The sequence below is a fragment of the Pyrus communis genome, chromosome 7 (assembly GCF_963583255.1).
Source record: "Pyrus communis chromosome 7, drPyrComm1.1, whole genome shotgun sequence".
Taxonomy (NCBI): Eukaryota; Viridiplantae; Streptophyta; class Magnoliopsida; order Rosales; family Rosaceae; genus Pyrus; species Pyrus communis.
The window spans coordinates 10,133,860-10,161,133 of record NC_084809.1 but is presented as its reverse complement, the minus strand read 5'-3'; the positions used below and the strand labels follow the sequence as shown (position 1 = coordinate 10,161,133).

The 27,274-nt window shown below is 36.4% G+C and overlaps 1 protein-coding gene and 1 pseudogene across 1 annotated transcript; both read left to right on the top strand.

Moving 5' to 3' along the window:
• The first annotated feature begins 545 nt into the window (after positions 1-545).
• Positions 546-3,571, top strand: LOC137741145 (pollen receptor-like kinase 4). The gene is made up of 3 exons (XM_068480948.1): positions 546-1,327; positions 1,551-2,225; positions 2,473-3,571. Exons 1-3 carry the CDS (start codon positions 610-612, stop codon positions 3,111-3,113), a joined length of 2,034 nt encoding a protein of 677 aa, XP_068337049.1. The 5' UTR covers positions 546-609; the 3' UTR covers positions 3,114-3,571.
• Positions 3,572-9,331: 5,760 nt separating this feature from the next.
• LOC137740530 (U-box domain-containing protein 35-like) lies at positions 9,332-14,341 on the top strand (annotated as a pseudogene).
• The last annotated feature ends 12,933 nt before the right edge of the window (positions 14,342-27,274 follow it).

Here is a 27,274-nt window from a genome sequence, read left to right as displayed (position 1 = left end):
CATATATAATATGGTCCTAAGAATCTAAATCACATCTTTAACCATAAAACTAAAAGTCTAAAAAACATTCGAATAAGTTGATTAATTTGGTGGTTAATTTCCTCTTTTAATTAGTTATGAAATATCTAAGGAAATTCATCATTGTGGAACTTAAGAAAATTAGCACGATCAGTCATCACAACCCTATAATTGGCAAGACAACAAAACTTTTGCTCACAAAATATAGCAAAGCAACATTTCCAATTGAAAGGCCGGCCTTAGATATCTCCTCCCTTAAACTCAACCTCTATCCAACACACAAAAACAACCCAATTGAGCTGTCATGCCACACTAATTAGACCTTGTCAATTTTCACAGACCATGGTTTCCTTGATTTCTTCCAATATCATTCTCTCCACCTCTTCCTCTTCTTTGGTTTTTGGCCCTTTCACGCCCACCTTTTTGCACATCCTCTAATTCCCATTGTCAATAAGCACCAATAACAAAACTAAAAACCCAGAGAGAGGGAGGGAGGGAAGGGATTTAGTTTGTTCATTTAATTAGAAACCAGTTCAATTTCTGGTTAATTAAGCTGGGAACCCCTTTTGGTTTGTACTACAACAACATTGCATGGTAATGGGCGCGCATATGGCTATGACTAGGCTTATGCGCGCACCAAACCCTACCCCAACATTTTTTCTTACCCTCTTTGTTGGTTATGTATCATGCATGGCGGTTTTACCGTTTGTTTCACCAATGGATACAACCACCGATGCCCTTTTGAAGTTCAAGAAAACGTTGCAATTGGGAAACAACACCGAGGCTCTTAGAAATTGGGATCCTAACAAAAACCCGTGTAATGGTAACAAGGCGAATTGGGTTGGCGTGCTTTGCTTTAATGGGAATGTCCGGGGATTGCAGCTTGAAAACTTGGGTTTACAGGGAAAGCTGGATTTGGAGCCTCTCGCTCAGTTGTCTTATTTGAAAACCCTAAGCTTCATGAATAACGTGTTGGATGGTCCATTGCCGGACCTTAAGAAATTTAAAAAGTTAAGGTCTTTGTATTTGTCTTACAATCATTTCTCTGGTGAGATTCCGGACAATGAATTTGAAGGTATGCATTTGTTGAGGAAATTGTATCTTGCAAACAATAAGTTTTCAGGCAAAATCCCTTCTTCCCTTACTACTTTGCTTAGGGTTTTCGATGTGGGTCTTGAGGGGAACAAGTTTAGTGGCCAAATACCTGATTTTAAGCAGAGGGCTTTGAAGAGGTTGAATGTATCTCAAAATGAATTGGAGGGTCCAGTTCCAGAAAGCCTAAAAAAGATGGATCCAAGTAACTTTGCAGGTAATTAATTAACATCGTTCATGCGTTAGATTTGTTGCTATATATGTTTGACTGATTAGTTTTGAATTGAACCTGAAATGTAGATGACTGATTCATTTTGAATTCAAAGTGAAATCGCAACGGATGTGATCGTCAAAATTTTCCCATTAGGGTCATCGTCTTTCATTTAAATCATCACCATTAACCATTTATGAATTTGGATCTGATTTTAACCAAAATTTAGGCAATGGAAAGCTATGTGGTTCGCCTCTTCAGGGACCATGCAGCCCCCCTCCTCCTCCTCCTTCTCCACCTGCTCCTCCTCCTACAACTCCTGCCCCACCGCCTGAATGCACGGGGGATTCATGCAGCGCGTCTAAGAAGCCATCAGGTCTAAAAGTAGCCCTACTTGTGGTGAGTCTATTACTTCTACTGGCCCTCATTGCTGCGATTTTAATGTTCCTCAACAAGAGAAAGCAACGATCAGAATTAGACGGGACTGAATCATTGGACAAATCGTCCAATTATACGGCAGCTGCTGCGAGCAGCCAAATGGATGTTAAGTCGGTAGAAACTAACCCACATCCAAAGAGAGCTGACCAGGGAAAGTTGTCGTTTGTGAGGGATGACAGACAGAGGTTTGATTTGCATGACCTTCTCAGAGCCTCGGCTGAAATCTTGGGGAGCGGGAATTTTGGGGCTTCCTACAAGGCTTTGATCATGACTGATGTTGTGGTGGTCAAGAGGTATAAGCAGATGAACAATGTGGGAAGAGAGGAGTTCCATGAGCACATGAGAAGGCTTGGAAGATTGACACACCAAAACTTGTTGCCTCTGGTGGCCTATTATTATAGAAGGGAAGAGAAGCTCTTGGTTTCTGACTTTGTGGAGAATGGTAGCTTGGCTTCTCATCTTCACGGTGAGTATCTTTTTTCTTGTGTCACAAGTTAGCTTAACATTAGGTCTCCTTAATTATGTGCATGCTTGAATGAGTACTATTATGTTCCACCTACCATATTTACTGACTACATTTTACGTGACGTTTCTCTTAAGATTCAGTGGAATCCACGTAGCTGAGTGAGAGTGTGAGCGTTAAAATATAGTACGAATTGATTTACTAATTCATAGTGAAATACCATCACGGTGGTAAATTTTTGTTTTTACAGGCAATCATAATTCAGATATGCCTGTGCTTGATTGGCCAACACGTTTGAGAATAATCAAGGGCATAGCAAGGGGATTGACATACCTCTATAGCACACTCCCTAGCTTGGTTGTACCCCATGGTCATCTGAAATCCTCTAATGTGCTTTTAGACGAAAACTTTGAGCCCCTACTGAACGACTATGCTCTACTCCCCGTGATCAACATGGAGCAAGCTCAACACCTGATGATGGCATACAAGTCACCCGAATACGCCCAGCACCGACGTATAACAAAGAAGACCGACTTATGGTGCTTCGGAATAATAATCTTGGAGGTGTTAACCGGAAAATTCCCAGAGAACTACCTCAAGGAAAGTTACGATAGTAAGGCGGATTTAGCAAATTGGGTCAATGGAATGATCAAGGAAAAGAGGACGAGTGAGGTGTTTGATGTAGAAATGGGGAGAGTGGGGAACAGTAGAGGAGAACTGTTAAAGCTCTTGAAGATTGGAGTGAGTTGTTGTGAGGAGGATATGGAGAGAAGGCTGGATTTGAATGAAGTCGTTGAGAAGATTGAAGAGTTGAACGAGGGAGAAAGCGATGGAGATTACCGATCAAGTGTTTCTAGTGAAGGAGATGATTACCCTTCACAAGTGGTGTGATTTGAGAAATGATGAGTGCTTCTTCATTCCAAGTACTACTGGCTGGTTGAGACTTAGGGAAACCGATGTGTAAATTAGAGGATATAATGCACAGGGGTACAGGTTTCAGCTAACTTCATTCGGAATGAACCATTCCCACAAGTTGAAGCATGCATGTGCAGGGAAAGATTTGAACTTAAAGAAATGAAGAACTTTTTTTTTTTGTCATTATTATTTTGCTACCATTTCTTTTGGATCAGGAAATGGGGTTGTACTGTAGGTGTTGGGGGATGACACTCTTGTATCATCTTGGTGTAATGCGAATTACTTAGTTGACAAAACTAGTTAGAAATGCTCTCTCTAAATTCAAGCATGTGTTTTGGTGTGTTTCCAAGTTGAAACGAAGGCTTCTAAATGGAATTATAAATTTGATAGAGTACACTCGACCGGAACAAAAATAAAAATTTTCAATTGGTGTATTTAGGCCTAATTTCGGACGGATGTGATCGGAATTAATGAGTACCAATTTCATTTAGAAAAAATGTTTGTATGAGAAATATCTTTCAACTTTCATTCTGCACAAAATTGGAATTTCAACATCCATTTTCAAAATTTTGAAATATTTCTAAACTACATATCTCAAATTTCTTTCAAAAATAACTTGGAATCTTTAATATGACATACAATTTTAAGGGTCACAATTAGAAACCTAAAAAAACTATCATATAGGCCACAAAGTCCGATACTTTATTTGTTTACAAGAAGAACAATTAGTAGAGTTTCACTTCATCTTTTTTAAGTCAAACGATAGATTTTGTTAGATTAGATATTAGATGAGCCACAGACGGGGTTCGAACCCACGTCATCATGTAATGGCTCAACACTTTTCCACCTTGTGATAAAGGAACACTTGCAGTAGAGTTTCACTTTTGAAAAAATAATTTCAACATGAAATCAATCATCTCAGGTAGTTCAAACTTAAAAATCAAATGCGTTCTAGAAATTTATATAACTTTCGAAAGATACATTCCAGTATGCCAAAAAATTTGAAATTTTCAAAATATAGAGGGCGAATTAGGATCAGCCAAAAGTTGGAAATTATTTTATCGAAGTCAGTCAAAACAAAAACTTTCAATCCAACTTATACCCCTAAATGTATTTATAAAACTTCCACTAGACCTGGCAAACGGGTCGTGTCTGTCGTGTTCGTGTCGTTTTCGTGTAACACCTGTTATCTTAACGGGTCGTGTCGTGTCACACCCGTTATCTTAACGGGTCCTTAACAGGTCGTGTCACTTTACCCAACGGGTAAAGTGACCCGACCCGTTATGACCCGTTATGACCCGTTAAGAAAAATATATTTTTTTTTTTAAATTTGCACATACCACACATTGCGACATAAATATTACTTGAAAGCATTAAAACATTTCTCGTTCAAGTACTATATCTACACTCGAAAATGAAAGCCTAATAAAAAAAATAATACATACACTACTAATCTATTACAAATATTAAATGTGCAAGGATAAAGAGTTTTTGTTTTTAAGATTGACTAACACTTAGAGTTTATTTATACTTTTATTAAGTATAACATAAGATTTTGTGGTATCCACTTGTGTAAATATTTTAAATTGAAGATCGAATTCATTCATTGTATTCATATAGGGTCAAGGAGTGTAGTTATAAAAAATCATCAAAATCGGAGTTAAAATAACCGTTAAATCGTGATTTTTCGTTTATAACCGTTGAAAAGCTTTGTCCCGTTACTTGATCTCTGAATGTTTTTTTTTTGTGATTTTTTGGTGATGTGATCTCCAAGCATATACAAACAATTTTGACGGTTTGGATCGTTGAAATTAGTTTTGGAGAATTCGTAAAACGATAGATTGACTAACACTTAGAGTTTATTTATGCTTTTATTAAGTATAACATAAGATTTTGTGGTATCCACTTGTGTAAATATTTTAAATTGAAGATCGAATTCATTCATTGTATTCATATAGGGTCAAGGAGTGTAGTTATAAAAAAATCATCAAAATCGGAGTTAAAATAACCGTTAAATCGTGATTTTTCATTTATAACCGTTGAAAAGCTTTGTCCCGTTACTTGATCTCTGAATGTTTTTTTTTTTGTGATTTTTTGCTGATGTGATCTCCAAGCATATACAAACAATTTTGACGGTTTGGATCGTTGAAATTAGTTTTGGAGAATTCGTAAAACGATAGATTGACTAACGCTTAGAGTTTATTTATACTTTTATTAAGTATAACATAAGATTTTGTGGTATCCACTTGTGTAAATATTTTAAATTGAAGATCGAATTCATTCATTGTATTCATATAGGGTCAAGGAGTGTAGTTATAAAAAATCATCAAAATCGGAGTTAAAATAACCGTTAAATCGTGATTTTTCGTTTATAACCGTTGAAAAGCTTTGTCCCGTTACTTGATCTCTGAATGTTTTTTTTTTGTGATTTTTTGGTGATGTGATCTCCAAGCATATACAAACAATTTTGACGGTTTGGATCGTTGAAATTAGTTTTGGAGAATTCGTAAAACGATAGATTGACTAACACTTAGAGTTTATTTATACTTTTATTAAGTATAACATAAGATTTTGTGGTATCCACTTGTGTAAATATTTTAAATTGAAGATCAAATTCATTCATTGTATTCATATAGGGTCAAGGAGTGTAGTTATAAAAAATCATCAAAATCGGAGTTAAAATAACCGTTAAATCGTGATTTTTCATTTATAACCGTTGAAAAGCTTTGTCCCGTTACTTGATCTCTGAATGTTTTTTTTTTGTGATTTTTTGCTGATGTGATCTCCAAGCATATACAAACAATTTTGACGGTTTGGATCATTGAAATTAGTTTTGGAGAATTCGTAAAACGATAGATTGACTAACACTTAGAGTTTATTTATACTTTTATTAAGTATAACATAAGATTTTGTGGTATCCACTTGTGTAAATATTTTAAATTGAAGATCGAATTCATTCATTGTATTCATATAGGGTCAAGGAGTGTAGTTATAAAAAATCATCAAAATCGGAGTTAAAATAACCGTTAAATCGTGATTTTTCATTTATAACCGTTGAAAAGCTTTGTCCCGTTACTTGATCTCTGAATGTTTTTTTTTTGTGATTTTTTGGTGATGTGATCTCCAAGCATATACAAACAATTTTGACGGTTTGGATCGTTGAAATTAGTTTTGGAGAATTCGTAAAACGATAGATTGACTAACACTTAGAGTTTATTTATACTTTTATTAAGTATAACATAAGATTTTGTGGTATCCACTTGTGTAAATATTTTAAATTGAAGATCGAATTCATTCATTGTATTCATATAGGGTCAAGGAGTGTAGTTATAAAAAATCATCAAAATCGGAGTTAAAATAACCGTTAAATCGTGATTTTTCATTTATAACCGTTGAAAAGCTTTGTCCCGTTACTTGATCTCTGAATGTTTTTTTTTTGTGATTTTTTGGTGATGTGATCTCCAAGCATATACAAACAATTTTGACGGTTTGGATCGTTGAAATTAGTTTTGGAGAATTCGTAAAACGATAGATTGACTAACACTTAGAGTTTATTTATACTTTTATTAAGTATAACATAAGATTTTGTGGTATCCACTTGTGTAAATATTTTAAATTGAAGATCGAATTCATTCATTGTATTCATATAGGGTCAAGGAGTGTAGTTATAAAAAATCATCAAAATCGGAGTTAAAATAACCGTTAAATCGTGATTTTTCATTTATAACCGTTGAAAAGCTTTGTCCCGTTACTTGATCTCTGAATGTTTTTTTTTTGTGATTTTTTGCTGATGTGATCTCCAAGCATATACAAACAATTTTGACGGTTTGGATCGTTGAAATTAGTTTTGGAGAATTCGTAAAACGATAGATTGACTAATACTTAGAGTTTATTTATACTTAGATTCACCACTTCTATTAATTTTCATTTTTCCCTCTCTTTTTTGTTTCCTTTTCAACTTTTTCTTATCATTTTCACTTTTCCCTCCAACATCTTTCCCTAATTGAATTCCCTCACTTTTTTGTTTTATTTTCAACTTTTCTTAACATTTTCATTTTCCCTCCATTTTTTTTTCAAAAAGGGCGGCAAGTTGGCAAATGGCAATGGCAAGAAATTGATTATTGAAATTTGAGAATGGAAACAAATCACATATGAGTCCTGACGCATCAAATTTCAATGGATGCAAAATCATGCAAATTTGCAATGCATGATCATGCATATTAAATTATTAATTAATAATTATTATAGTTTTTATAAAATTTAATATATATATATATATATAATTAGTATAGATAGACTTAATATTTTGGGGGTATAATTATTATAGTATATATAATTATTATAATTATTATAAATTTTATAGTTAATTTAATATATATATATATTTATTATAATTTTTAGGGGTATAAAATTGTAAAATTAATGTATATAATTATTACAGTATTTTTTGAGGGTTATAAAATTATAAAAATAATATTCTGCTTATCGTGTATCGTGTTTACCCACGTGTATACCCGACCCAACCCGTTATCTTAACAGGTGCTTATCGGGTTACCCGATAAGACCCGATTCGTTATCGTGTCGACCCAAACACCTGTTAATTTCGTGTCGTGTCGTGTCGGGTTATCGGGTCGTGTCAGAAATTGCCAGGTCTAACTTCCACAATGTATCGTTTTAGTGCAAAAAGTGCATTAATTCTATAAGTAAGTTGAGCTTCTATTAAGGAGTAATTCTTGGGTCTAGATACCTGCACATTAGTCGTGCGACCCTCTTCACAAAAGGAGGGACTCTTTGTAATTGAACTCATCGAGCCTCACATTTCACACGGCCACTTCATGTGTCTACTGTCTTATATGGGAAATTCGCACCAGGGCACAGACCCTTACCGAAATCAAAACTACAAACCAAAATTGCATCAATTATGTTTTGTTTCACTTAAAAAAAATTTTAAAAAAAAATGTTAAGCATGCTAATTCTCAAACAAGCCAAAGACATATCAAATACGCAAATGTCTTCTCCACCCAGGCTTCATATATCTCAATTCAAAGTTTCTCCGGTATTCAAGTTCGATTAGCCTACCTTCATTGCACTTGATTGTATCACGGAATCTTAATCATATCAATATTTTTCTCATCTTGGGCTTATTAGGAAGTTTTAGGATTTTGTATTGATTGATTGATTGGGAATGAATTTTTTGTCTGAAAAAAAATTATAAATTGGGAATTATATGCAAAGTATGATCATTTTTTGGAAGCTTCAATTTTATGACCCATCGTTGTAAATTTCTGACTCCATCATGGACGTCATGATTGTAAAAAAACATATCTTTCGCACGCGTGGGCAAGAAGGTTAAAACCATAGTGTCAAAATAGGAAATGTCTATATTAGTAGTACGTACTACATGTTGATATTATACTACACTAATCGCATCAATATTGTCCTTAGTGCAACCAATAGATGTAGAGTTTTATGCAAGGTTTAGATTCAATTAGAAGTAGAACTATTTGATATAAGTTGTGATTTGTTTTGTGATTCAACAATTCTATTGATTAATATTTCAATAAATATTGGTTTGTTTCAATAATATTCAAATCGGTAAAATTACTCATGGTAAAGAGCTATCTTGCTGCATGAATTACCCTTTACTGTTGACCAAAAAAACTCTTTGTGAAGATAACTTATACGTGAAAGATAGAAACTACTCTTTGGAAAAAAGATAGTTACTACTCCAAGTTTAACCAAATAGGATACATAAGGAGAGAAATAATCGAGATCTTTATAGTGGTTAGCTTAAAAAAAAAAATCCAAAATTCAAGTCCGTACCCTAGATATATCATAACATAAAAATAGCACTTTGTGAGAGGGGGATTTATCCATGGCCTATGCTTTGATCTTCTAGTTTTGGCAGCAACTCTCTCAATCGTGAGGCTTCCACATACTTTGCTGTTTTTTTTTCATTATTATCTGAATTGTGAGGCTTCTATTTGAAAACCCGAAATAGAAAAACGGCCAGCTTCTGAACAGAAAAAGAAGACCAAAGAAATGTGAAAACTCCTGTGCCTATTGTACCTCATAAGTTCTTGTAAACCCTAAATTCTATAGTAGTTTTTCCATTTATTTTTATGTTTATATCTGTTTAATTAGGAACAACAGGTTTTAGGCCTCAAAGATCTCTAGGTTAGTTTTTACGCATCATGGAAGAGTTTCTACCTGATTTGTTTGTATCCTATAAACCTTCTTGATTTATGCATGTCATCTTTGTGTAGAGGTCATGCTAATTTTTTTCTGTATCATTCTAGTATTCTGGGACCTAGAAACATTCTATTTTTCATAGTTAAGAGGATTTGGAGAAAATGTGGAATGCAAAAAAAGGAAATGGAGCAAAGAAGGAAGCAGGAGGAAATGGATTGGTGGCAGTTGCCATAGACAATCAGAAAGGGAGCCAAAATGCACTCAGATGGGCTGCTGAACATGTTCTCACCAGGGGCCAAACTGTCATTCTCCTACATGTTCAGAAGGCATCATCAGTTTGCCCCTGTAATCTCTCTCTCTCTCTCTCTCTCTCTCTCTCTCTCTCTCTCTCTCTCTCTCTCTCTCTCTCTAAAGCTAGCTAAAAAATTACTTTTCAATGGAAGGCAATGATACAGCTTTTTTTTTTCTATTTTTTTTATTGGTGCAGTGGCTGGAAACAATGCTATTGTATGCAATATGAACAATCCGTCTCAATCCCCGCGCAAACAGCAACTCGAAAAGATGGCCAAGGATCTGTTCGTTACCTTCCATTGCTATTGTACTCGTAAGGATGTAGGTTTCGGAGCTCTTCCTTCGAAAGCTTTTTCCATGACCAACCTGCATAAAATGCTTTATTAAATTTTTTGGATTACAACCCTAAAATTTCTTATGCATTATCATATATTGTAGTGAATGCATATCAAAGTATGTCTTACAAAAACTTGTCTTAAATAGTACATACCATCATTTAAAAATCAAATAAATGTACCCTTTTGGGAAGAAGGAATTATCATCGCATTTCTTACAGTTCATAGTTTCATATAAGTGTATCTTTGTTACTTTTCGACTGATTGCTCATGTCGTGCAAATTTGTTTTTTTTCAGATAAATTGCCTCGATATCATACTTGAAGACTCAGATATACCAAAAGCACTAACAGAGTATGTTTCCTATGCTGCAATTGAGACTTTGGTTCTGGGAGCTCCATCAAAGCATGGATTTATAAGGTAATTGCATTGTCTAATGTTTTACTTTTATTAACATTTTCTTAACATTTCCACCAAGATAATGCAAAGAATGACAATGAAACAAAATGTTACAACAAGAAAAAGCATTATACACGAGGGAAGAATCACACTATTTATCGATGAAATATTGTCGCTCAATATTCCGTAAAATATTAACATGATGCTGATTCCAGCAGGAACACGTTGATTGTTTTCAAACTGTCATGGTTAATGTATTTCACTCTCATATAAGCACAGAATTGGCAATTTCATGATGGAATTCACTAGGCAATATGACACATTTTAATGATGCTATAGTACGTGTAAACCCAATATATATAGACACGTTTATCCATGCTATAGCTTGTGTAGACTCAATCAGTGGGCTTAAAAATCGATGATTTACTCATTCAGATTCAAGTCATCAAGTATTCCAAGCAGTGTATCAAAAGGGGCACCTGATTTCTGCACCATATATGTCATCTCCAAAGGGAAAATCAATTCAGAGCGACATGCTTCTCGTCCAGCACCTCACAGTTCTCCGCTACTTGCCCAAATAGAGGCATTAAATCAGCAAAGTGCTAAAGCAGCTGAAACACCTAAACAAAATATGTACTTGAAAGGTTTGTTTCTCTTGGTTATTAAGCTTTCTTGAAAACCAAGTTTGGTTGAGTACTAAAATTATTATTTTGATCCTTTACATCCAGCAGCCAGACCATCGTTCAAGCCTCGTAACTTGCAAGATGAAGCAACCAGGTAAGCCGTAGCATGCTAAACCTTTTTTTGAGATACAATATGATGTGATGAGCAGACAATCTCTTTGTACTATGTTGTTATGCGTAGTGAGTATTGATGCCAATATACTGAGAAAACTGATCACCATCTTGATTGGAAACAGATACGCATATGCAAGAGGAGGAGGTTTTAGTAATGGAATGATTGGTGGAGGGTTCTCAGAATCGGAAAGTGACATATCATTTATAAGCTCTGACAGGGCGAGCACTGACCGAGCTTCTTCTGTGATGTATGACTATATGGACCGAGGGCGGCTATCTACCAGCTCAGACCAAAGCTTTGGATCAATGCGCCTAGGACCTAAGTTTGCGGAACTCAATTTTCCGCAAGATTTCTCATCAGTTTCACATGAAAGCAGCCGAACTTCATCATCATGGTCATCACAGAACCTGGTAAGCAACTGAAAATCTCAAACCTTTTACATTTTATATGATGATTGTTTTCACCATCGTCACTTTCTCAACATTTTTGTTCAAATATCCTTGCTTTCACATTATCTAGATGATTTTTGCACTGCATTTATTAAACTGACGTAGGATGAAGTAGAATCGGAGATGAGGAGGCTAAAGCTAGAGCTGAAGCAAACAATGGACATGTACAGTACAGCATGCAGAGAAGCAATTACAGCTAAACAGAAAGTGAGTGGAAGTCAAATTTGCTTTCTGCAAATTTTTTCAAGATTCCATTTAAATTTACGTCCACGACAGGAAATGAAGTTGCACAGCTGGAGGGCTGAAGAGGAAAAAAAACTCGAGGAGGCACGACTGGGTCAAGAAGCAGCACTGGCAGTTGCAGAGAAAGAAAAAGCTAGGTGCAAGGCAGCCATGGAAGCAGCTGATGCAGCTAAAAGAATTGCAGAATTTGAGTCAAATAAACGGGTAAACACAGAAAGTAAGGCTCTTAGAGAAGCAGAGGACATGAGGAAGCTATTGTCAAATCTAGCCCACACTGATGACAAGTATAGGAGGTATTCCATTGAGGAGATTGAAGAAGCAACAGAACACTTTTTGCCATCTCGAAAAGTTGGGGAAGGAGGTTATGGTCCTGTCTATAAGTGCTATCTTAATCACACGCCGGTTGCAGTCAAGGTATTGCGCCCGGATGCTGCTCAAGGCAGGTCACAGTTTCAGAAAGAGGTAAGGGACTGAGAATCTTGATTAGCTATCATGATTCGTTAATTTTATTTACCTTGGTTTTGTGCTGAAAAGAATTCCATTGGAAAAGGTAAGTATAAGGAGTGAACTCCATGCAAAGGACAAAGATTTCCGAATGAAATTAGCTTATCCGACAATGTAATATTTTTGTGACGAGTTGAACATGTTTGTACATGTTTTTTCTATTACAACATGCTTTATTATCTTACATTTGGTTCTAAATTACATCCTACAAAGCTATATGGTAAAAATATATGATATCGAAAAATTTATGTCTAACCTCTTCTTTCATGATTTGATGCAGATCGACATACTTAGCTCCATTCGACATCCCAACATGGTGCTGCTTCTTGGAGCCTGCCCAGAGTACGGCATTCTAGCCTATGAATACATGGCGAATGGAAGCTTAGACGACTGTCTCTCAAGAAAAAGGAACACTCCAGCTTTGTCTTGGCAACTTAGGTTCCGCATTGCAGCTGAGATTGCCACAGGCCTACTCTTTCTTCACCAGACGAAGCCGGAGCCCTTGGTGCACCGTGACCTCAAGCCGGGCAACATTTTGCTAGATCACAACTATGTGAGCAAGATTAGTGATGTCGGACTGGCCAGACTTGTCCCAGCTGTTGCTGAAAACGTGACGCAGTGCCTCATGACAGCAACAGCCGGAACATTCTGCTATATTGATCCTGAGTATCAGCAGACAGGTATGCTTGGTGTAAAATCTGATGTATACTCCTTAGGCATTATGCTTCTTCAATTGGTAACAAACAGACCACCTATGGGGTTGGCTCACCATGTCGAAAGTGCAATTGAAAAGGGCACATTCGCCGAGATGCTGGACCCATCTGTGCCTGATTGGCCATATGAAGAAGCCTTGAGCTTTGCAAAGCTAGCAGTCCAATGTGCAGAACTTAGAAGGAAGGACAGGCCGGATCTTGGCACTGCGATACTGCCAGAACTGAATAAACTGAGAGAACTTGCTGACGAAAAGATGAACCACAAGTTATTAGGAAGCAATGATGGCCCTTCTCCTAATCATAGTCGTGTTGCCGATCAACAAGTAAGTCAAGAAAACCGAAAAGTTCAGAAGCATTTAGTTGCATAAGTCTACCCATGAAAATTTAAATATAAACTCCCAACCTTCCCTAAAGTTTCCTGGTATTGCAAATTAAGTGTAGAGGATTAGATTGGATAGGGCAGCTCTTTGGAATCAATGCATGTTGAAGGAAGAAATGGATTAAACTTCCAATTTTGTCCAAGTTGAAGGTAGACGATGGATTAGGCATGATCAAAACGTATCCTCCAAATCTTACCATTTTATTTATGGATTGGAAGCAATGAAGTTAACAGCCATTTCTTCGTTCAACATACACATAATCAAGCGAATCATCCAATCAGATTCAATCTTAGACACCGAACGAGGCCTAAGTTAGTATTCCAATGCCATAAAAACCAATAGTAACTGTAACTTCTTAAAATGATCATCAAATTTAACTAAAATATTGACAAAAGCACATCTTCTGCAGGAAGTAATAAGCGATCCACAGCTCAAGAATTCGGAAACCTCAAAGAGCCAGTCGAGCACATCTTCACAATCAGAAATACAAGCAGAAGAAGCAGGTATAGACACCATAAACTATAGACTGACAAATAATCTTTGGCAACAAATTATGAAGAACTGAATTTTAATTATTTTTCGATTTATTTTCCTTCACAGGGACAACTGCATAAATATTGATAGCAAGTTTCTGTGAGTTCCAGATGTAACATTGCTCCAGTGACCTCATTAGAATAATTGTCACACTTTTTTATCCTCAATTTTTCTTTTTTCGATTGAAATTTTGGATCCCAGAATGTTTGGAATTTTTTTTTTTTTTTTTTAAATTCAAATTCTCTTCCAGCCTGAAACTTTGTTCCAATTGTCATGTAAATATGATTGGCATTACATGTAAATATTTACAATTTATGAACAATGATGATTGATGAGTAATGAAATTTGCAAATTCAAAATATGCTTGTAAAATAAAAAGACCAAGAAATGGTGAATGGCCATTTCTGAAGAAAAAGGAAAAAGTTTTGAAATTGCAACCAGAATTCCACATGGGAGAAAAGCTTCATCCTTGTTTTTGCAAAACCCGGCCCATGTTCTGTTTCCCTTAATGGGCTGCACATACCTGGCCCCATTTACATTTTGAGGGCCTTAAAATGCAACAAATTTTTTTAGGTAAATTACACTTTACCACCTCAGGTTTTGGATCGATTTCAATTTCTTACAACATTTTTAAACCATTTCACTTTTATACCTCAAGTACTATTTTATTTCAATATCATACATCCGTTACATTTTCCATCCATTGATCTGTCAAAAGATGACGTGGCTGCCATATTTGTGCCACGTGGCTGCCAAATTTATGCCACATGGCAAAAAATTAATTTTTTATTACCCTATTGGGAAAAATAAAAATAAAAAAACACTTGAAAACCCATAACCCCACCCCTCTTCTCCATCCCGAGCCTCCCCATTTCCCTACAACACAATCCCACTAATCCCTCCGACCCTCAAATCCTCCCTCCCAAAAATCATGCTATCGAGGCCATTCTGGAGAACTTCCGACATGCAGTCGAGCTGGAACTGCCATTTGGCCAATAGCTTGATGCTAGAGTACTTGATTTCTTGGATTATAGGGAGGAGTTGCTCAATTGAGGTTTTGAGTTCCTTGGCGGATCCTCTGTTGTGGCATGACTTGCAGGAGATGGTGAATAAACTTTTTAGGTGCTCTCTCGTGATCTCACACTGCCATTGTTGGTGGTGGTGGGAGCTATGAGACCATGGGGGGTGAAATGGTTTTTGGATCTGGGGGGTTTGGGGTTCGAGAAAGAAAGTGGGGAGAGTGGAGGACGGTCGGGGGGAATGGGTTTCTAGGTTTCAACTTTTTTTTTTTTTTTTTTTTTTTAAATGGGTTGTTGGATTTGGATTTGCTAGGTTTTGTTTCAAGCCATGTCATGTGGAATTGTAGGGATTTGCAATGTTTAGTCCATGGCGAGGAAGGAATGAAGGGTGCAGGGAGGAAGGAAGGGGCGTGGACAGGGAGGGATGAAAGGTGTAGGGACGGAAGGAGGCAGGTGATGAAGCTTATGGGTTTCTTGGTTTTCAATTTTTTTTTTTTCCCAATAGGGTAATAAAAATATAAAAAAAAAATTGCCATGTGGCATAAATTTGGCAACCACGTGGCACAAATGTGACAGCCACGTCAGTTTTTAATGGATCAATATATAGAAAATGTAACGAATGTATTATATTGAAATAAAATAGCACCTGAGGTATGAAAGTGAAATGTTTTAAAAATGTTATAAGAAATTGAAATCGACCCCAAACCTGAGCTAGTAAAATGTAATTTACCCTTTTTTTTTTTTTTTGGGTAAATTATATTTTTCCCCATCAAGTTTGGGTGCAATTGTACAATTTTTTTGAAATATTTTTGAAACATTTCATTCTCATACCTGAAGTGGATTATTAAAGGACCGGGGTGGTTCCGAGACCACCCGGAAACTCGGATAAGTGGCTATGAAGATCTCCAAGTGCCACCCAAGTCTGCGCTGTGGTGGAGGATAAGTGCAGGAATGGGTGCAAATTGCAGTGCAGGTTCTGCAAACAGAAGAAGACAAAAAAAGACTTTTTTAAAGATTACTTGTACAAAACAACATCATTTTAAGTCAAGTCATTTAAAAAACATTAAAGCATAGCCATTTGTGAGGCTTTGATCCACATGAGAGAGCGGTAACCAGCAGTTCACCAATTTCAATTTGAAGTTCGAACCATTTAAAAAATAAAAAATAAAGCCTCGTTTGGTAAGGTCAGACACAAATTTCAATTTCTCTTTGTCGAACATATCCTCATTTTACTTTACTTCACTTTACCAAAACAGAAAATGATCCTCTCCAGATCCCTTCCACCTAATCCACCAAGTTCAGAGATTTGGGTTATAGAAATTTGATACAACGGCTAAAGTTATTATAACTTTTAAAGTAGGCTCCTGTTTGTAGTCATTGGATCAAATTTCAATTATCCGGATTCTTAGACTTGCTGGATTAGGAGGAAGGGATCCGGATAGGATTCATTTCCTACCAAAACTAATTTCTAATTGGTTATCAGCCTATCCCTATTCTCGAGCTCAACCAATATGTGTATTTACTTATTGAATTCGTTTTGGTTTTACTAGTTGCAACTGCATCAGTGGAGGGAGCATTTTCAGCCATGAATATCCTTAAGAGTCCACTCTATAACAAAATGGGGATCAATGGTTAAATGATAGCTTTCCACTCTGTAACAAAATGGAGATCATACATTGAGAAATATGTTTTTCTTGTATTAACCATGAAACTATCATGACACTTTTTAGAGTATGAAAACTCCTAATGGATAAGTTTTGTCTCTGTACCTCGTCATGTTGTTTCTATGAAGATTATGAACGAAAAGTTGTAGGTTATTGTTTACTTTTTCAATGTTATTTTCATCCAATTTTTTTTGAGCTTATATTGAGACAATACGATGTTAAAATCTCGAATCTGCCACTGTCTCATACATTTAGTTATTATTTTATTTTAATTTTATACAACCGTTAAAATATCTGTTAAGTTAGCTGTTAAATGATGACGTGGTGACAATGAGTTCCACATTTCTACTGACATGACTACCAATTTGTGTCACATGGCCAAACAACTAATAAAATATTTAATTGTTATAAATTATTTCAAATCATTTAATATTTCATCAAACAACTATTACTCTCTCGTTTGCTCAGCCAACCATCTCATTCTCGTCGGCTTTTTTTTTTTTTTTTTTTTTTTGAACAAATGATATTATTTACACTAAGAAAATGGTGGAGTGATCTAAGCTTAATGTGGTTCAAATTTGCCTTTGACAAGAATCGAATCTAAGATCTCTCACTTATAAATGAAGAGAAATATCACTGACCATAGCACTAAGTGACTCGTCAGCTATTGTTAAAAGTTATATTTTAAAAAACTTTTCCTTCTAAAATTAACATTTCAAAAAAAAAAAATTATATTATATTTTGTCCTATGTGGCATATTATTTAGGGAAATACCCATAAATATGACATTTTCTTAATCATGGGACAGAAATGGGAAAAACCAACCATGCACAAGCCATGCTTACCATGCACATAACCGATATTACTAATATACCCATATATAAATACTAAAAATCATCATCCCGTTGCATCACTTTTCTCATTTGGAAGACAGGGACGTGGAGAAAGCTTTGTAAGCTCTGGATTTATGGGTTGAGCTCGGATTTTGAGGATAGGGAAGTCCAAAGAGAGGTGAGAATAATGAGTTGGGTTTTGGGTTGACCTCATACCTTTGATTTCGAACAAAGGGATGTGAGAGAAAGGTGAGAGGAGTGAGCTGGGTTTTGTACCATATTTTCTGTTTTGGCTGAAAAGTTCCATTTTTTCCAGCAACTGAAGTTTTGTCATGCATAATAAGGTAGTTTCAAGTTTCTACATCAATGATTTAGGGAATAAATGGATTGTTTATAGGATGAATTAATACTTTGAAGTTCAATTAGGGTTTGTGTTTCATGTTAGGGCCTATGGGTTGTGGAATAAACTTTACGTGCTACAAAACGGAGATGGAACAATTTCTAGTTCAAGTGTCTAATTGCAGAAATTTGTAAAAACTTTTCCGTAATGTGCATATAGTTTGCATGGCTACAACTTAATATAAGAAACAAGAATGTTCACTAGTTATAATGCATGTGTGTTGGGTCCCAGAATTTAGCGAGTATGACCATAACCTAGTTGGCCTTGGCGGAAAAACAAAATTAAGAAAAAGCTTAGAAGACATTAAGGGTCATGCGCATCCAACGACAACGAGTATCATGTTTTCCACATGCACGGTTAACCGGTAGTTAATATACATAACAAGACTTTTCAAACTGTCATTGTAACCTTATATACATGACAATAATGTTTAAATTGTATCCATTATACCAATAGATTGCCGTTAAAGTTTCTTATTAATGCGAAAAACAACTAGTTGCCTGATCTCCAGTTATGTGCAGGTATTATACATGTGATGTGCATATAGTGTATATGGTGGTGACATCACAGGTGATGACGCCATTTTTCTAATTTCGAAGAGAGAGTTGTGAGCTCTGGGTTTTTCGGTTGGCTCATATCTGCGAGCATATCATGTGCATGTCACTGGAAATAGATGATTTTTAATGGGATTTCCAGAATATAGGTTCAGGTCAAAGATTTGTAAACTACAGATCTCTAAGGGATTTTCGGAATCTAGACCCCAACATATCCTTAATGTTGTTAATTGCTCGATGCACGTCCACAACCAAACCGACGTCGTTGCACGTATTGATACAGATAACAAATTTGGGATTTTCTTCAAACTTAGAGGGAAGAAAAAATGGTGTCTTTAGTTTTTCATAATGGATTTTCTTCGACATCTGAAATTGTTTTGGATTACAGATTGGTTTTGACCTATATGGGTTTTGAATGAGATTTCAAATTTGGGGAAGAAGATGATGATTTGAGGAAGAAATCCCCAATCTGCAACTACAAGCACATAAATGTGTTTATTTTCCAAAAAGGCCAATCAACAAACACAAACAATCTCCAAATAAATCAAATCTTCCAACTAGGTTTTCGATCTCTAAATAAATCAAATCTTATAATTGTTGGAAGTATGCCCACAAAGCCACTCATTTGATGTAATAGCTTTTTGGAATACTTATTGTGTTAAACTTTTATATGTTTAATAGAGGGCAAAAGCTTATTGTTAATCACTATTTATAGTATCTTGTGTTTAAGCAATAAGGGAATCCAAGGAATGTATTTGATCTAAGAGACAAGTGATTTAAGTTAGTTAAATTAACGAGACCTTTCTCTTATGTTCATTCCTAAAACGTTCCTAGCCATAGGATTGCCAATTGGGCATTGACAATCCGCTAAGGTTAGTATGTGTTATGTCGACTCAAGCGTGAGTATGAACTAGTCTCAAGTCATTTGGTGTTGGACACTAAGGCAAACACATAGGTGCTCGAAAGAGTAATCGAGTACACTGAACAACGATCAAACGAGAGTTCGAACATACATGTCATGTGAGAACTCAATAGTTGCAATATGCAAAGTAGTCCTTTGACCTGAGGCATCATTGATGTCTAATGGTTAGATCCTTGATCTTTGATTATGTCAACGGCATTCCATTGGAGTGTCCACGGCATTGTTGGGGTCAAGCTATCTAGTCATGTAGGCATATGAATGCACAACAAGGGATCTCTAACCTTCCATGGTGGAAGGAGAATACTCTAAGATATGATTCGAGAGTCTTTGGCCAAAGCATATGAATATGACTAAGGAAGGTTGTTCCAAATCTTATTCAATTGAATCATATAGAGAAATATCACATTGGATAGTAGACATGAAACAAACTATCACTTAAACAATGTGATAAAGAGTATTGTATTAGAGAAGGACCGTATTGCATTGTAGTTGTAACTGGATAGGTTCTCCAACCACTTCTACTTAGCTTGGGTAACCATGACATGCTGCTAGGCGTCACCCATGGTTTGTGGAAGCCCTAAAGATTAGCAAATACTAATTTTAAGGGAGAATTGAAATGTGGTTTCAATTCACAATCGATCGTTAAGAGTAACATCGCCCACTACCTCGCTAATTGGAACCTAATGGATCGTACACCGAGTAAGGATATAAGTGAAGAAATTATATGAAATAGATAAGCAATTAAATGGTTTAATTGAAGAATGGTCAAGATTAATTAAATAGTTAATTAATTATACGAAACGTTCGTATTGGGCGTTTAAGTTAGTTTTGGGCTTCGAGGCACAAAAACGTTTTGGTCCACAAGGCCCATTATGTTTAAGTTGTATGACAACTAAAACAAAATGGGCAATTAAGCCCAATAACAACATATGGCCATAAGGGTGAGGGGTAGCAAACTTGTATTAATTACAAGTTTGCCACTCACATGAAATGAAGTGTAAAATCAACATTATAGCTTGGTTTTCACATTAGGGGTTTTCTAATAGAATTTGGGTGAAACCTATTCTCTCATTTTCTACATAGAGGCCGGCCACCTTAGGGGAAGAACATCTAGCAATCTTTCTTCCCTAAGTCATCCATTTCATCTTCACACAACATCTTTGGTGTGGAGACTTAGAGACACCAAACTTTTGGTGTTTTGGAGAACAAATCCTCAAATCCTCAAAGAAGAAAAAGGAGCACTAAAAGGGAGGAAAACACAAGGAAGATCCAAGGAGCAAGGAGGTGACTTGAAGGCCCTCCACTTGGGTGAATCCCTTGTGCAATCAAGGATGAGCTTCAAGGGTAAAGAATCTCTAAATTCTTATTCTCTTTAATATTGTTAAAGAGTCTTATGGTTCACCATATACTAGGCTTTGAAAGTCATGGGTTTTATGAATTGTTTTTGAATGCATGCCTACTTTAAAGTGTTATTAGTATGCCTATGTATTCAAATGTTCATGCATGTTCTTAGCTAGGACAAAATTTTTCCTTCAAGTGGTATCAAGAGCCTAGGCCTAGTTTATGGTGGATCCTTTTGGGTTTTGTGATTTTTCATATTTTGTGATTTAAGTGTTGTAAATGTTACAAGCTTTGTTCTTGCTTTGAATATAAATTTTACTTGAAAATTTAGCATCTCAAATGTTGTAGATGTATTTCATTAAAGCATGAATAATAGAACTAAAAGTTGGTGCCAAGTGTTTTGGGATTTTCGGCCAAATCCAAAGGGTGATTTTTTGGGTTCATGTTAGGCTTGTTAAAATGGTTTTACAGTGCTTTTTGGAACCCCTAAGTACCCTAGGATATTAACCCTCTTTTGAGTTGTGAAAATTTGAGTTTTTGGTGAAAGAAAACATCCATGGAGCTATTATGAGTTTTCATGTATGTTCTTCATATTTCTTGAAGTTCTTATCAAGAACAAAAAGTTTTGAAGTTTTGATTCAAAAGTTTTATGTTTTACATAAAGTTTTGATTATTAGTTGATGGGTGATGATTATTGGTGAGAAATGATTAAATGGCTTTAATTATGTCAAAGATATATTTTTGAATATTAGTTGATGGATGATGATTGTTGGTAAGAAATGATTAAATGGTTTTAATTATATCAAAGATATATTTTCTTTTCAAACCATCCCCACCATCTTTAATCTCACCCACCAAAATCCACTTACAAAATTCTTTTTATCAAAAATCTCTATAACAACTATCCTTGGCCGGCCACCCCTCTAGTGGGGTGCTTTTGTGCAATTAAATAAAGTTTTAATACTTTTGTGTATTTGTATTTTGGCCCAAAAGTTTGTGTTTTTGCAAAATGGCCCAAATAAAATGAGAACAAAAATTGTTTTGTCTCTTTAATGAGAATTGGATTTTCATTATATTTAGTTCCATTTAAATCAATTCTATGGATCCAAAAACCAATTGTTTAAAGTTGCTTTCTTAGTTAATTTAGTTAATTAAGAAAATGGTGATTATGAACCAAAGGCCTCGATAATTGAGCTATGTGATTGGCCGATTTACATTATGAATGATTGGGTTTTAAGTAATGTAGATTTGAATGTAATTTGATTAATTCAAGTTGTTGTAAAGGGCATAAGCCCATTATTTGTTTTGTAAAAGGGCATAAGCCCTTCTTATTATTTCATGTATTCCTCTTTGTTTATATGTATGCAAATTGGAATAGTTGGGTCCAACGCCCAATAGGAAATAACGGTTTAATTGGATTAAACGCGTAACTAAAATCAACAACTATCTACCTTAAACCCAAGGTCCAACACAAGGCTCGTGTTGGATCAAATCAAACGGTTCATAATCATCCTAAAACCTAATATGACTATATAGTCCATATGAGGATGCAATGCGTTCGTTAGTAGTTCCATATAGTCTCGCTTGTTTCAACGAAACAGTGGGAGTATTATATGCTACTAAATCATATTAACTTGGACCAATAGTTATGATAGGGCCATGTTCTTTTAATATGATTAAAATGTTTTTGATGTAGCCCAAAACTACTCCCTCAACAAACGAATATTAAGTTGATAAACGAGAGATGTTTTGAACATTTCTTCGTAGGCCTTCCACCGTGGTGGGCTCCAATCGTTTGTGACTCATGCACCGGCTTCACCCTATAATGGGGAAGTACAAAGTATGAGCTTACATCCAGGAGGAGTCCATAAACATATGATGAGGTGAGTGTAGACAACGAGTATGACCAACATGATATAATTCTGAGGTTGTGCTTGAACCTCTACATAAACTAAGCATGGTGGGAATAACTTAACTAAGTGCAATGGTGCCAACATGATATAATTCTGAGGCATTCATTCTCTAGAGGCCAAACTAGATGGGTAATTACAAGAGTTGTAAATGACTAAAGTGTTATTCTCTCATCATTATTTTTGCTAACCAACATGATATAATTCTGAGGTGGGCTTGGTAATGGTGAGTCTCCCATACCCCGCTAAGAGTTCAACATAACTCTCGGATTCTATTGAGGGATATGGAATTTGCCAAAAATAGTGGGTGGTACTATTTGATTCAAGACCCAATCAAGTAGTTAATCAACAATCTAATACGATTTCTGTTATGTTATGTAGTTAACGACATGCCTAAAATACTACCCACCATTATACTTGACAAAATGGCCCAAGACTTTTTCCTTGCATATCTCTCGGATGATTTCACTAAGTTTATTGTAAACTATAAAGTGAATAGATTCGATCATACTTTTAACGAGATGATTGACATGTGCTGTAAATTTGAAAAATGTTTCAAAAAGGACAGTGGGAGTGAGAATGCAAAAACAAGGAAAAGGTTACATAAGAAGAAGGCAAAGAAATCCAAAGGAACATGTTTTCATTGGGGAAAGGATGAACGTTGGAAGAAGAAATACAGGGTGCGCATTGCGAGCCTTATGACACGAACTTTTGAAGAGACTATTTCGGTCATAGAAAGTGCTTTTACAGTGAGCTCCAATTCCTGGATATTTGATTCAGGCGCTAGTCAACATATCTGTAATACGATGCAGGGACTAGTAGGGAGCAAGACACTACGCAATGGGGAGATGGTTGTGCGAGTTGGGAACGGCGCTAAAATCTCTGCAAAAGCAATAGGCACCTATATGCTTAACCTACCCTCTGGGGAAGTCCTGGAACTTAAAAATTGTTTATATTTTCCTTCATGTATAAAGAATTTGATTTCTATCTCTAAGCTTTTACGAGATGGGCACTCAGTATTGTTTGACAAAATGAGTTGCACTTTATACTTGAACGGTCGTATTATCTCTCATGGTAATATGATAGAGGGACTTTTTCACCTAGAGACGAATAGTGGGATGCACTGTATTGAAAGCGGGAATACCTCAAAACCCAAAAGGGCTAGAGAAGAAGTTAACCAAGTTAGACTTTGGCATCTTAAACTTGGACATGTAAACCAGGATAAGATTCGCAAGATGTCGAAAGATGGATATCTTGGCCCATTAGGTAATGACCTCATGGGAACTTGTGAACCTTGTCTACTGGGGAAGATGACCAAATCTCCATTCACTGGGAAAGGAGAGCGTGCCACTGAAATTCTAGGGTTAATCCACACTGACGTATGTGGACCTATGTCTACTACGTCGAGAGGAGACTTCTCCTACTATATCACATTCACCGACGATCACTCTCGGTTTGGCTATTTGTATCTTATGAAGTACAAGTCAGAATCCTTTGAAAGGTTCAAAGAATTCAAGAATGAAGTTGAGAAGCAAACTGGGAAACAGATAAAGACCCTAAGATCGGATCGAGGGGGTGAATATCTGAGTAATGAGTTCCTAGATTATCTCAAAGAGTGTGGAATTGTATCACAGTGGACTCCACCAGGAACTCCTCAACATAACGGAGTTTCTGAGAGGAGAAACCGAACCTTGATGAACATGGTTCGTTCTATGATGAGTTCCGCTGATCTACCAATATCATTCTGGGGATATGCACTACACACAGCAGCTTATTTGCTGAATGCAGTGCCTTCTAAATCTGTTCCACAAACACCATATGAGATATGGTATGGAAAGAAGCCAAGTCTTAAACATCTTAATATTTGGGGTTGTCCAGCATACGTTAAGAAACAAGATGCTGGAAAGCTTGAAGCGAGATCCGTTAAATGCTATTTTGTGGGGTATCCTAAACAAACCTATGGATACGAATTCTATCACCCTGACGACCAGAAAGTCTTTGTCGCCAGAACTGCTATATTCATGGAGGATGAATTAGTTCTTAAAGGAACTAGCAAGATAGAATTGAAGGAAATTAATGAGATTAATGATGAACCACAAACAAGCACTCGACAAGTTGACAACCCTGTTCCTGAACCCCTAGCTCCACGTAGATCTGAACGGGTTAATAAGCCACCTAGGAGGTATGGCTTAGACAAAGACTTTGGGGAATTGTACCTTCTAGGTGACAATGACACAAAGGAAGACCCTAGAGACTACATTGAGGCAATGTCCGACATTGACTCAAAGAGATGGCAAGAGGCCATGAAATCTGAGATGGATTCCATGTATCAAAATCAAGTCTGGACTCTTGTAGACCCTCCAGAAGGTATAGTACCTGTTGGAAACAAATGGATCTTCAAGAGGAAAATAGGCGTTGATGGGAACGTGGAGACTTATAAGGCTAGACTAGTAGCCAAAGGTTACAGGCAACGAGAAGGGATTGACTATGAAGAAACTTTCTCTCCTGTAGCCATGATTAAGTCCATTCGGATTTTTGCTTGCTATAGCTGCGTACCATGATTATGAAATCTGGCAAATGGATGTGAAGACAGCCTTTCTGAACGGCTACCTAGAGGAAGAGCTTTATATGGCTCAACCCGAAGGTTTCGTGTCCAAATCTGAAAAGACTAAGGTATGCAAGCTTCAAAGGTCCATTTATGGACTTAAGCAAGCCTCCAGGAGCTGGAACATTCGTTTTGATACTGAAATCAAATCGTTTGGTTTTACTCAAAACGAAGACGACAATTGTGTTTATCAAAAAGTCGTTGGGGAAGCAGTTGTATTCCTAGTGTTATATGTAGACGACATATTACTATTCGGGAATGACACTGCAGTACTTTCTTCTGTAAAAGTGTGGTTGTCCAAAACCTTCCACATGAAAGATTTAGGAGATGCATCTTATGTACTTGGGATAAAGCTCTATCGTGATAGATCCAGAAAATTAATTGGATTATCCCAATCTATGTACATTGATAAGGTGCTAAGTAGGTTCCAGATGGAGCAATCTAAGAAAGGTATTCTTCCTGTAGGACATGGAATTCATCTTTCTAAGTCCATGGGACCTAAGACTCCTAAAGAGATACGGCATATGAATATGATTCCTTATGCTTCCGCCATAGGAAGTCTTATGTATGCCATGATATGCACAAGGCCTGATATCGCATATGCTGTGAGCATTACTAGTCGATATCAATCTAACCCAGGATCAGAACACTGGGCAGCTGTCAAGACGGTCCTTAAGTACTTAAGAAGAACTAAGGACATGTTCCTCGTTTATGGAGGAGCGACAGAGTTGCGAGTGGAAGGCTATACAGACGCAGATTTCCAATCTGACGTCGATGATAGAAGTTCCAACTCCGGATATGTATTCACTCTGAATGGTGGGGCTGTCAGCTGGAAAAGCAAGAAACAAAGTGTAATTGCTGATTCCACGACAAAGGCTGAATATGTCGCTGCAGCTGAAGCCGGCAAAGAAGCGTTCTGGATGAAGAAGTTCATCAATGAACTTGGAGTGGTTCCAACCATTACATCACCAGTAACTTTGTACTGTGATAATAGTGGGGCGATAGCTCAAGCCAAGGAACCCAGGGCACATCAAAAGAACAAGCATTTTGATAGGCGCTTTAATATCATTAGAAGATATGCTGCCGAGGGGAAAGTTAACATCCTCAAAGTTGCTTCAGCCGATAACGTAGCAGATCCACTAACGAAGCCAATGTCTCAAATCCAACTTGACCGTCATATGGAAAAGATGGGTATTAGATACATGGGAAGATGGCTTTGAGTGCAAGTGGGAGATTGTTGGAAGTATGCCCACAAAGCCACTCATTTGATGTAATAGCTTTTTGGAATACTTATTGTGTTAAACTTTTATATGTTTAATAGAGGGCAAAAGCTTATTGTTAATCACTATTTATAGTATCTTGTGTTTAAGCAATAAGGGAATCCAAGGAATGTATTTGATCTAAGAGACAAGTGATTTAAGTTAGTTAAATTAACGAGACCTTTCTCTTATGTTCATTCCTAAAACGTTCCTAGCCATAGGATTGCCAATTGGGCATTGACAATCCGCTAAGGTTAGTATGTGTTATGTCGACTCAAGCGTGAGTATGAACTAGTCTCAAGTCATTTGGTGTTGGACACTAAGGCAAACACATAGGTGCTCGAAAGAGTAATCGAGTACACTGAACAACGATCAAACGAGAGTTCGAACATACATGTCATGTGAGAACTCAATAGTTGCAATATGCAAAGTAGTCCTTTGACCTGAGGCATCATTGATGTCTAATGGTTAGATCCTTGATCTTTGATTATGTCAACGGCATTCCATTGGAGTGTCCACGGCATTGTTGGGGTCAAGCTATCTAGTCATGTAGGCATATGAATGCACAACAAGGGATCTCTAACCTTCCATGGTGGAAGGAGAATACTCTAAGATATGATTCGAGAGTCTTTGGCCAAAGCATATGAATATGACTAAGGAAGGTTGTTCCAAATCTTATTCAATTGAATCATATAGAGAAATATCACATTGGATAGTAGACATGAAACAAACTATCACTTAAACAATGTGATAAAGAGTATTGTATTAGAGAAGGACCGTATTGCATTGTAGT